A 12,274-nucleotide genomic window follows, 5' to 3' on the forward strand; every position below is an offset into this window, starting at 1 on the left:
ATATCGTAATTTTGTATTAATTAGTTAAATTAAAGCTCTATATACAGTAAACCATTAATGTTTGTGTAAGAATTGATAAATTAAAACATGTGTATAAGCTATTTAGGTTCATTTTTCACTCATTCTACATCATTAATTGTTACCCTTAAATTAAACAATCGCCCTCAAACAGCTAACACCATGCACCACATCCAATATTCCTCTAATGTATACCGTCAAAAGTTTCTTGTAAGCCTCCAGCTATAAAAATAATGTTCATTAATACTTCCTCCTAGATAAAATCAATATATCCAACACATATGTACAGTAAAAGTTTAATATGATTTTGGGGGATACTAATCCTATGGGGGGATACTTATCCTATGGCCAGTTTTAGTATCCGGATACTTATCCTATGGGGGATACTTATCTTATATGACACCGGCAATGGAAACAATTTTAATGCTCACACAATTTATCAGAAATATCGTCTGTTACACTGCACTGATCAACAGGGGTTCGTTACAAATGTCTGAAATACACATATATATTCTATAGACCTACTGACACATATGTTACATACCTACTGATATGAGTCACAGCACATAAACATTTCAGACATTTGTAATGAACCCCTGTGCTCCGTCGCTAGATCACTCTCTTCAAACCCTATCAGTATCACGCGTCTATCAGCCATGGTTTCCTCACTTTCTGACCACATGTCAAATAACGAGGCTGTTATAGAATCTACCAACTGTTGTCAGATTCCCATACCATCAACAAATAAATTCACGTCTGGATTCTTCACAAAATGAGCAAAGAGAAAAGTTTGAATTAACTTCCAAAAATAACTCCCTCATGGAGGGCAAGATCGGATTTACGGTGTTCACTGTATTTATCCATGCGTGAAATTTGTTCTGGGGAAAAATCGAAACAATTTCAAATCTAACTTTCAGCTCAGAGCTCTATTGATAATCTTAAATCACACTATAGACATATCATACGCAATTGTATTGATACTGAATTGTGGAATAAAATTGAAGTTTTTGTTAAAATTTCAAACTACTACTTTGTTTGCCAATCAGCACGCGACAACTCGCTGTTCCAACTATTGAACGAATTTGTGTGGACTGTCGATAAGGCGGGAATTTAAAATTTTAAATATAAATTGTAAGTTAAAAAAGAACATAAGAGGCAGAGAAAACGTAAATTATAAGTATTGAACTGTTTTTGTATGGTATTTATGATCTATTTGAATGACACAGCTTTGCAAGCGAACAAATCTGTGCATTATATTGTCTGCTTGCAAAGCTGTGTCATTCAAAAAGATCATAAATACCATACAAAAACCAGTTCAATGCTTAAATATTCTGGATCATTGTTAGGAACCCCTCTGGATAACTTGTGCCATTTTTTTTCCATATTTAACGGGAATGGGGCAAATTTTGTCCCCAGATATATATATATATATGTTGTCAGGAATTCAACATTACCCTGGGACCATCGACCATTCTGACATTTATTACGTACCAGCTCCAGGTCATACTGTACATTGTACCTTGGTGAAGAGTCTACTTCAAAACGACTCTCCATGTTGTATAGATGCTGGGTTTTGAAGTTCACAACATTGTCAGATTGACATTGACATGTATCTCTGTGGAATCAGGTGACAAGTTCTATTACGTATACAATGTCCATACTTTGACATCATAAAACCTCAAATATTGATAACATATCTTCTCCATCACTCAGGTCTCAGTTTCTTGGTACTATAGCCCTTGGGTATTGTAAATATTTAAACTATTTTTTATATAAGTAAGATACTCTGTAACCATAGAAACATAAAATATAACCTGTACTGACATACAGATATTCCTATTTTTTCAGAAATGACACGCAATATGAAGTAAAATTCCAAACATTTTTTAAAGAATCTGCACACTTACAAGCCACAGGGGTTGTATTGTATTATTTTCTCTCACACCAGTGTAAGGTGAGGGGTTCCAATTCACAATCACAACACAGCTCAGACCTCACCAGTTTGAGTAGAGTTTTATAAGCCGACAAATTTGAACTTTTCGGTGATGAGTCTTCATCATCAGATGATGACTCCCTAAGGAGTTGAAACTTGTCCCCCAACTGATCTACGTACCCATCTACACAACTCATGTGACGTTTTGATGATTTGATTTAATTTTTGTCTAAAAGTACTTGAATTCTAACTTCTCCGTGAGTTTTAAATAGAATCATTTACCCCCTTATGCTGAGATCAGTCTTCAGTGAGTTTTCATCGTCAGATAATGACTTGCTGAAGATCTCGAGTTGGAATTAATCGCCCAAATGACTTACCCAACTATACAACTAATGATAATTTGGCTACATAGGTTTTTATTTCAATTCATGTATTCATGTATGAAATATATATATAAGGTATATACCATTATAGTATGGCCGGTTTGGTCGAGTGGTTAACACTCCGGCCTTCCAAGCAGGCGGCCGGGGTTCGATCCCTTAACTCGCTGTATGCATGGAATATTAGAGAAAGTGTTTTTCTCCTGCCCACACAACTCCAACAACCCAGGTGGAGTATAAAATGGTCTGGGGTGGGTGTTGCGGTATCAAAGCTGTAGCATTCAAGTGAGGTGGCACTATATAAATGATACCGTTGGAGGCATGGTCCCACTACAAACAGAACACAATACATCTCCAGCACATGTACACAGGCATACACACATAGGGAGATATTAGCCAGGTGGCATATAGGACTAGTAGTTAGCGCCTGATAAGGCAGCTCCTGCGAATTCCTCAATATTGTATTGATTAATATATATGCTAATTGTATTGACTGTATTAAATTGTATATCTATGTACTGTAAAGCGCTTTAGAGTGGCTTATATTAGCTAGATAGGGCGCTATATGAAATGTTGTATATTTATTTATTTATTTTTATTATACAGACTGCAGACTTTGCTTAACTTGTACATGAATGTTCATACTTAAAATCTTGCCTTCTTTTTCATGGAAATTTTATCAGACTAAACAAACATTTAACCGAAACAAAACAAAATTTCACTATTCAGGACTTATGGTCAGACACTGTACTTGAAAAGATTATGCTGGCCCTTGGGCCAGGAGGGAAGGAGATTGATACAGATGGTAGGATAACAAAACAGTCATACGATAACTCTTTATACAGAATATGTATATACTACGTGTTGCAAATATTTGAGCACAACATCAACATTATTAGCAATAGTACAAAACAAGTGCATGATTTTTCTGAAATTTATTGAACAAGAAATAAAACGGATAATCCAATATGAACCCATTGGCGCGTGATGGGCAGACATGGGTTGGTCCGGGATATATGGCCTATGCACATCTAGCGGTATCACAAAACAATTAACCCATATCACAGACAAATGTATGATCTCGGCCTCAGAGGAAGATTGCTAGAAGTTGCCACGGATGACACTTGTCAGGATCAGGTGAAGTGTGAACGGAAGTATAACAGATATGGCATGTGCAGATAGAACGCCTCAAAAGGAGATATATGTTGCCTGCCAGATATAGATTGTTCTCAGATAGCAGGTCGCATACACGCAAAGTGGTCCGTATCACAGACAAGTGTAATAAAATTTCTGTCGGCCCGTTTCCTCCCCCACATATTGCATCAAAGACAATGCTAGAGTTCCATTAGATGTATAAAACTCGACTATTTTATGCCAAAGCAAACATTTTGAGACATTGCATGGCTTTCATTGGACAATTGGTATTCAGCAATGTCAGAAAACCAATTACTTTTTCCTTGAAAGTTGGAGTCAAACACATGTACATGTCAAACAGACATGACCTTTCGAACCCCAGAGTCAAAATCATAATCTCAAGTTTCTATGGGGTTTTTTTTCAAGCAAAAGATATTGGGTTTCAATTTAAATAATTTAATTTGTTAATGAAATATTCCATACATGTAAAGGGTTTAATTGTATCACCAGAAATTATTTCTACTTACAAGAATATAAAGAAGTACAAAAGTACAGCGTTCTGCAACATGTATGATGCTGTTCTGTTCCAATGAAAAAGTCACCAACAAAATATAATAAAACATCTTCTGATGTTGCATGGTCATTTTCATTTTGGCCATCTTTTCTTTGGACAAACCCAAAATCAATCTGAAAACCATGTATTTTTACACGTTAAATGTATAAAGCTGACATTAACCCTTTCACCCCTATGTAACTTTAATATAAACTCTACCATGCATTGATCTGGATAGGTCTATTATGGTCTATAGTGGTGAAAGGGTTATGAGAGAGAATTACCTGTATGTATATTCCAGAAGGGTTTATATTTTCATTATCATTAGAGACACAAGGGATTATACATAGGAAAAGCTTGATCCTACATCAACAATTAATAACATCTCAGTTTTTCCCGAATTGCATTTCCTTAAAGGGATAATGGCTTCAAAATTGGAATATAATGTGTATTTTACATTTTCAAATCAACACTTCTTTGTAAAATCTGTAAGTAACATTAGATAAGTAATGGAACAGGAGGTGGAGTGTAAAATATGTAAGTAACATTAGATATATAAGTAATGGAACAGGATGGGGAGTGTAAAATCTGTAAGTAACATTAATTAAGTAATGGAACAGGATAGGGAGTGTAAAATCTGTAAGTAACATTCGATAAGTAACGGAACAGGAGGGGGAGTGTAAAATCTATAAGTATCATTAGATAAGTAATGGAACAGGATTGGGAGTGTAAAATCTGTAAGTAACATTAGATAAGTAATCGAACAGGATAGGGAGTGTAAAATCTGTAAGTAACATTAGATAAGTAATGGAACAGGATGGGGTGTGTAAAATCTGTAAGTAACATTAGATAAGTAACGGAACAGGAGGGGTAGTGTAAAATCTATCAGTAACATTAGATAAGTAATGGAACAGGAGGTGGAGTGTAAAATATGTAAGTAACATTAGATATATAAGTAATGGAACAGGATGGGGAGTGTAAAATCTGTAAGTAACATTAATTAAGTAATGGAACAGGATAGGGAGTGTAAAATCTGTAAGTAACATTCGATAAGTAATGGAACAGGAGGGGGAGTATAAAATCTATAAGTAACACCTAGATTATTAAGTAACAATCAAGGTTTAAATAATTAATCCAGATCCGAGTCATTACCCAGTATCATTAGAAATTAATTAAAGTTTTAGCTCCGATCCTTTCCTTTTTGTAACCTTCATCATGGATATAAAGGTCAGGGACACAGCCTATGGGATAGTTTTTTTTAATTTGCATGCAACCTGCATACCACAGCATAGCTGTGTTGATCGCTTAAAAGCTTGTGTATTGAACTTAAACAGTACTGAATACAGTTCCTCTATTGATGGTGAATAAATAGAAATTAATTCTATAATTACCCCAATCAATTTTACATGCAGGTAAAATGTGTGGATATATAAATTTAGCACACCATCAATAACCATGCTATAACTAAACTATTACGCCACATAAATCAATTATCATCCGCATTTTACTCGCTGTCAATTTTGTCTCCATTTCAAAATTATTTTTATGAAAAGTTATTTGCTTTGGCTACTGATTGGTGGTTGCGGTGACGGAGTGGTTAAGGCGTCTGACTGTCTACAATCACTATATATATATAGCTAGCTTTCCATGCCATCACTGGGTCGCAGGTTTGAGGCCTCTGTGTGGGAAGATGCCAAGTACTGGATGCAGGTCGGTAGTTTTTCTCTAGATCTGTGCGTTCCAGTTTTCCTCCACCACCAAAACCTGCATCCTTAAATTAATGTATAAATCTAGATCTGCCCATACAGGAGTCACCTTTGGTGAAATACTAGCCACTTCCTACTAAGTTGCCCGCGGAGAATTTCTCTTCAGCTCAATCAGTAGAGCATCAGACTGCTAGTTATAAGCAAGAGGTCTTGTGTAATCCCCTGTAGAGGCATTGAAAAGTATAGTTCTTCTGTTACATTGTAAACCAAGATGGGACTTGAGGGACACTGACAAAAAAACTTGGTCCCTTCAACTATTACAAGCATCACTGTTACCCCTGGTAATATAGTCGGGACAAAATTTTAAGGTGAGGGGAAGTATGTGACCTTGTGATTAGGGACCCGATTTGTTTAAGTTTAGTTCCCATAGGTACATGTACCTTTGGAATAGAGGAAAGAACCACCACTTGTTATGTACTGCAGATTTGGCACTAATGAATGTGTACAGGCAATGCCTCTGTTGAACAATGTCCGTTGGGTGTTGCTGGGCCTGCGTGGGCATATAGGAAGATTCGGGAATACACAAAAAAACATGGTAGCTATATATAGACGCCAGGCTCGTGACACAAGCTAGGGTTGCTGGTTAGAGTCGCGTCACGGCACTGTGTTGTATCTTTGAGCAAGATACTTTACTCTGCTTGTTCCAGTCTACTCAGCTGTATATGAGTATGTGGTTGGGCAGTGCTAGAAATGTTGAATGTGTAATGTATGCTAGTTTTTACCTGTATTTGTACCAAATGTGTTACCTGTATTGTGATGTGTAAAGGATTGCATCTTATTATGTGGGTTCATTCATGCGTATATATTCCGCTGGCCGTCGGCCGGTCTCACTCTCGGAGAGCAGACCAGCAACCAGCGAGTCATATTCAGGTGAGCGAGACAATAGAGCTAAACACTCGGTGACGTGAGGAAAACCACCGGACCAGAACGGCAGAGGGTTGACGTCGGCGGGTGGGCACGGGTTGTCGCCAGATACGCCGCAGGGGCGTTTGGGAACGCCAGAGCCTCTGGTTGGATCCTCCTCATGGCACCGAGTGAACATCACTATTATGATGTTAACGCCGGCGCAGAATGTTATTGGGTACCCATATAATAGGTCGCACTATTCCTAAACGTTGTTGTCAATATTGCCTATGCTAATAAATGTTGGAAACGATCAGTTTAGTGTTGAGTATATATTTTGTCACGCTACAGACTCCAAGGATAGAAAACGTACGTCACTTTACGCTAGAACCCGGAAGGACAACGGTGGAGGACTAAGGACGTGAACCGTTACAAATGCTATGTATATATATAGCTGTGAGTGCCAAAATGCCAGGACTGGCTGTATGATCCCCAGGAAGTTGAGAAAAAGATATTGGCTGGCTGCAAAAAGGCCCTATCATAACCACGGATGATAATTTGTGAACTGCTTTGAAATGACCTAGGAACTAGATTGTGATGAAGCAGTATATATAAGAACCTCTTATTATTATTATTATTATTATTAAAGAACTGTACAAAAATGTGTGTATTCATATTTGGTTACTCTGTATCAGACTAGATATCAAGACTGGTAGGATTGTTTTAGGACTCCTGATTGATCCAGTGACATATTAGGTAACTTACCTGGTATATAGTATAATGTAATGATACATGTATATATAGGACTGGAGGTATTTGTCATCTTATTTACACGACAATCTCGTTAGCCATTCACCATATAAACCAATCTGGTTCTAATCCAACCTATAATGTATATTCTGTTAGTGTTAGCGAACTTTATGTCCATAACGCTGTTTATTAGAAATGTTTAAAGTTTATCTTAACTGGAAATTCAATCACTACCTTTGCTCTTCAATGGCATGCATTGAAAAACAACAAAATGTCATTTCTGTGCCAATCCAATCTAACACACCTATTTAATGTATGTGAGTTGATAACAGCTACTGATAAGGGGACGGAATTCGGGGTGTTGACTGTTTTGAAATGGCCCAGTTTTTGGATCATTACCGTCAGTAGCGTTAACAGGTTATGTGTTGTGTACTCGATGCCGTGGGCCTTCTGTCGGTAATGTCAACAGCGCAAGTTTAGATAACACTCCACTTACTAATAGAGTAAAATTACTAGAGCATGACAGCAGTTATCATCAGCATATAATCACAGCAGGGATGTACGTACTACTGTTGTGTGTGGACACGTGCACACCCGTGTACAGAAACCAGTGAGAATGGCCGGTTTCGCTTCAGCAGTCACGTACTTGCATCGGCGATAGCTGTCCAATGACAGTCAATGAGACAAGACACTAAATTTAGGTTGAAAATCGTAAACAGAGCTATCTACACGTATTATTTGGTCCTAACGTCACTGAATAAAACCAAATAGTAAAATGCTTACCTGCAGCAACTGGCAGCAGGAGAACGAACACATATTTTATCCACATTTTCTCTGACTGTCTTTGTTGCATCCGAGCCCCTTGTTGATGAAGCTGAGAGTTAGGCCAACACTTTGTTATTATTCGCTGCGCATGCGTTTCGTCTGCTAAAAAGGCGGGTCTAACTTACAAATTTGATATCGTGATGGAATAATAATTTTCCGGATTATAATTAGAAAAGGCCATACAAAAATCAATAACGCTGGCTGATAAGCCACACGTCGGTTCGACAAATAATGAGAGGTTAGTGTTTTAAATCACAAATAATTGAATATAAATCAACATGTTTTATGACTGAATCAGAATAAAGTCTTGTCATGTGGTAAGCGTCACATGTCAAGCCATGACCCGTCAGTTCTTTTTAATACCATATGATTCTAATGTAACTGTGGCGTAGAACTACATAGTGTACTTTGGTTATAATACACTTTTTAACCGAAGTGTAATTTGACAAAAACGGAATCCGGACTCAAGTTCGATAATTAAACTATGGCAAAGTGTTCATACATATATATATGTAGTCAATCGGATGTAAGGGAAAAGGAGAAAAGCAACAGGTGTTCCGGAGGTGTAAGTGCTTTCTGCGTCATCGGTCACTGCAGCACACACGCAGGCATACACACATAGGGAGATATTAGCCATGTGGCATAGGACTAGTATACGTAGTTAGCGCCTGATTTAAGACAAGGCAGCTCCTGCGAATTTCTCAAAATTGTATTGATTATTGTACACGTTATTTGTATTGATTTTGGTGGCTTATTCTAGCTAGACAATGCGCTATATCAAATGTTGTGGGGGTTTTTTTTATTCGTGTCACATTGTAATAGCAAAAACCCGTGAAGTGTAAACACAACAAAGGACACCATTAAATTAGCATAATAAGAAAACATCGACTTTCAGATCACACAAATAAATAGAGCTTATTAATGAAATCCTGATTGCGACCATAGACCTTTCCAAAGTCTTCACCAACCTACATCTTGGATACTCTGTGTTGTTAAGTTGTTCTATTAGCAGTCGACATCTTCACAGAAAACTGTATATTCAGAGCAAGATCGCAATCTCTGCATATATGCCGCACATGCCTCGATACCTCATCAGGAGTAACTCTCATAGTATAACTAGTCTTCTTGTGCAATGAGCTTTCGGTTTCGACGGGTGCAGGGAGCATAAGTGAGCGCAACCCCTGGAGTATCGAGGATGATGCTTTTAAGCAAGAGTTGGGTACTACAGTTCAATGTTTCGTCAAGTACATGTCTATATATGCTATTTAGTATTCTGAGTTTACCTTAAGTTGGTCGAAACCCTTAAAACATGTGGAATTATCTGAACATCTCAGTGTGGTTCAAATGTAGCTGTAATTTAACAAATTCTCAGGTCCCTGTGTCAAAAAACACTTCAAATTAGTGCATATCCGACATGTTTGTGTAGATAGTGAATCTCAAACAGGGCGGACAAGACGTCTAGTGTGACCTTCCTATAAATAAACAGATTAATCGGTAACCTTCGTGTATTGTTCTCAGCTAGTCTGGTATGTCTATGGGCGCGCGGATGCCTATTTCTATTTTTGAAATATGTAATAAATGTTTGTTTTCACATAATGCAACTAGTTCGATTATTTACTGAAGAGAGAATTTAGTTTGTGTTCTGATTAAAACAAATAGTTATCCATTTTGCGCCGTAATTCCTCAGGGGCTATGCCCCGGCGTAGCTGCATCCTCGACACTCCATGGGTTACGCTCACGTACCCCTGGAATATGTCATAGCAAAATTGAACGCTCATAAGTGTGTGCCACCTCGCTGATGAGACAAGAAGACTAAAGACCAATGAAACAGCTGTCTTTGTGTTTATGCCTTCAGGTTTGCTATGACGCAGAGAGCGGACTAGCTGTCGTCTGGCGGATCTACAGTTTCATCTATATCTTCGTCTGTTCTGTAAAACAACTGACCATTAAACATGGGCGCATGGAGTTTAGGGAACTATTTTATATCGATGTCTTCTCTCGTGTGTATTGTACTAGCTAGAACATGGAATAACTGGCGCATTACCGTTTCTCAGAGCTGTTCTAGAAGTCATTATATCATTCAGTACAACACTCGGCATAGTTCTCCGAATTCAACAGGAAACGATTGCTAAAATGGTATAAATCTTGTCTGCACATTGCTAGGACAAACAACAGCCTTTTTTGTTATCTTTATTCCTCCAAATGAAAATTACAACGCATTGCATATGTCATAAAGAGTTTTATGATACTAGTGCTATTTCTGAACATTAATTTAACATTTCATCTCATTCATTATTTTGGATTTCCTCTTACACACTTTCGCCATTTAATTTCGTTCAGTAACAATTTCATACCTAAAAGCTATTTAATTACATTTGTACAATTTAAGAAAACCTCTATGTGTAAATGTAGCTTCTTTGATACCTAGAGAAATGATTAACTCATGACATACCTTAAAGTCAATTATGTTACGTAATGAGATTAACTGGTCTTACAATTAAGTCTCGGACAAAGGACAGGTTAATTGCCTTACTTGTTCTGGTATTCACCAGTCAGAGTAGAGAGATAAGTGATAGCTGTCAATCAAATTAACTTTATTGTGTTAATTGTCAATGTATCACTGTTCTCCATTTTTGGTAATCAGTTAGGAGCTTGGCATTGGACTGTACGGGTGTGTTTTTGGATACTCCAGAAATCACCCACCGACCTAGAGAAATTTATTCTAATAAATTTATATTTGGACCATACCACATCTCCAGAACTTTTCCTTTTCAAATTAGATAACAACACCCCCTAAAAGTGTTGTTATACATATGTCAAGCATTAAAATATTTCGAGTAATATTTCCTAAGTATTGTAATTCAATTTTTGACCCGGTAGTATAATACCCACTTTGAAGTGTAAGGTATACCTGTCTAGGAAAAAACACAGACTTTTTGTCCTTCTGCCTGTTAGGTCTTCCAATTGGTGCTCTAATTCTTGTACATAGAACAAAATAAAGGTCAGGGTTATGTTGTCGGTTGTAAGACGTAGTCACTGTCACCTTCAGTTGACCCCTGCCCAGTACTTGGTGGACGACTGACCTTGACGCCTTTATCTAGATTGTCATGACGGCACCAATACGTCAGTGCACCAGGCCGCGGTAAACGTATAATATGTCATATTGTAAAATGTACCAATCCTTTTTCTCAAAATTACTAGTATTTTTACACCCTTTTCCGTACATTAACAGCAACAATAGTTTACCTTAATTACCGGGAACCTTCCCCAAGCAGAATAAGTAGCAACATTCTGCTTGAAGCAATGATTACAAAGGGATGACGGTGTATATATTGAAAGCAACGTCGTTAAAACACATCCGCAATTTGATAACGTACTTTAAAGTAGGACGTAAGTTAGTAAACCCATTGAAAACACGCGCTAGCTGTATAACGTGCCTGAAAGCGTTCTTTGAAGTAAGTCTTAAAGGTTAATAACGTCGCTAAAGACACGCCGTCAGCTTTATAACGTACTCTACGGCTATGCTTAAAACAGATCAAAAGCGGAACGTGATGAAAATATTTTATTTCAAAGGATTTATACTTTCATTATCAGTCTATCGCAAATCACAATAGGAGAAGACCCTGTTGATTAGTAGGAATATCAAACGATCATCATTTAATCGCTACGATCAACCATAACGACAGGTTTCTTTTTAGTACCACTGTTTAACTAGAAACGCTGACCAGTACCCGTTACAGATGCTGTGACCGTTACCCGTTACAGATGCTGTGACCATTACCCCTTACATACGCTGTGGCCGGTACTCATTACAGATGCTGTGACCGTTACCCGTTACAGATGCTGTGACCAATACCCCTTACATACGCTGTGGCCGGTACTCATTACAGATGCTGTAACTGGTATCCCTTACAGACGCTGTGGCCGGTACTCATTACAGATGCTGTGACCGGTACCCCTTACAGACGCTGTAACCGGTACCCCTTACAGACGCTGTGACCGGTACCCCTTACAGACGCTGTGACCGGTACCCCTTACAGACGCTGTGACCGGTACCCCTTACAGACGCTGT

The 12,274-nt window shown here is 37.9% G+C and overlaps 1 protein-coding gene across 1 annotated transcript in view; it reads right to left on the bottom strand.

Annotated features, from left to right (window-relative positions):
- The window catches only part of LOC110457860 (fibroblast growth factor receptor 4-like), a 55,021-nt gene extending 46,725 nt beyond the window's left edge, over positions 1-8,296 (bottom strand). The window contains exon 1 of the mRNA XM_021509304.1: positions 8,161-8,296. Coding sequence (XP_021364979.1) covers positions 8,161-8,230 — 70 coding nt within the window. The 5' untranslated portion in view covers positions 8,231-8,296. The remainder of the gene's footprint in view (positions 1-8,160) is intronic.
- Positions 8,297-12,274: the final 3,978 nt, after the last annotated feature.

Source organism: Mizuhopecten yessoensis, unplaced genomic scaffold (assembly GCF_002113885.1).
Source record: "Mizuhopecten yessoensis strain PY_sf001 unplaced genomic scaffold, ASM211388v2 scaffold9341, whole genome shotgun sequence".
In the NCBI taxonomy this organism is placed as follows: domain Eukaryota; kingdom Metazoa; phylum Mollusca; class Bivalvia; order Pectinida; family Pectinidae; genus Mizuhopecten; species Mizuhopecten yessoensis.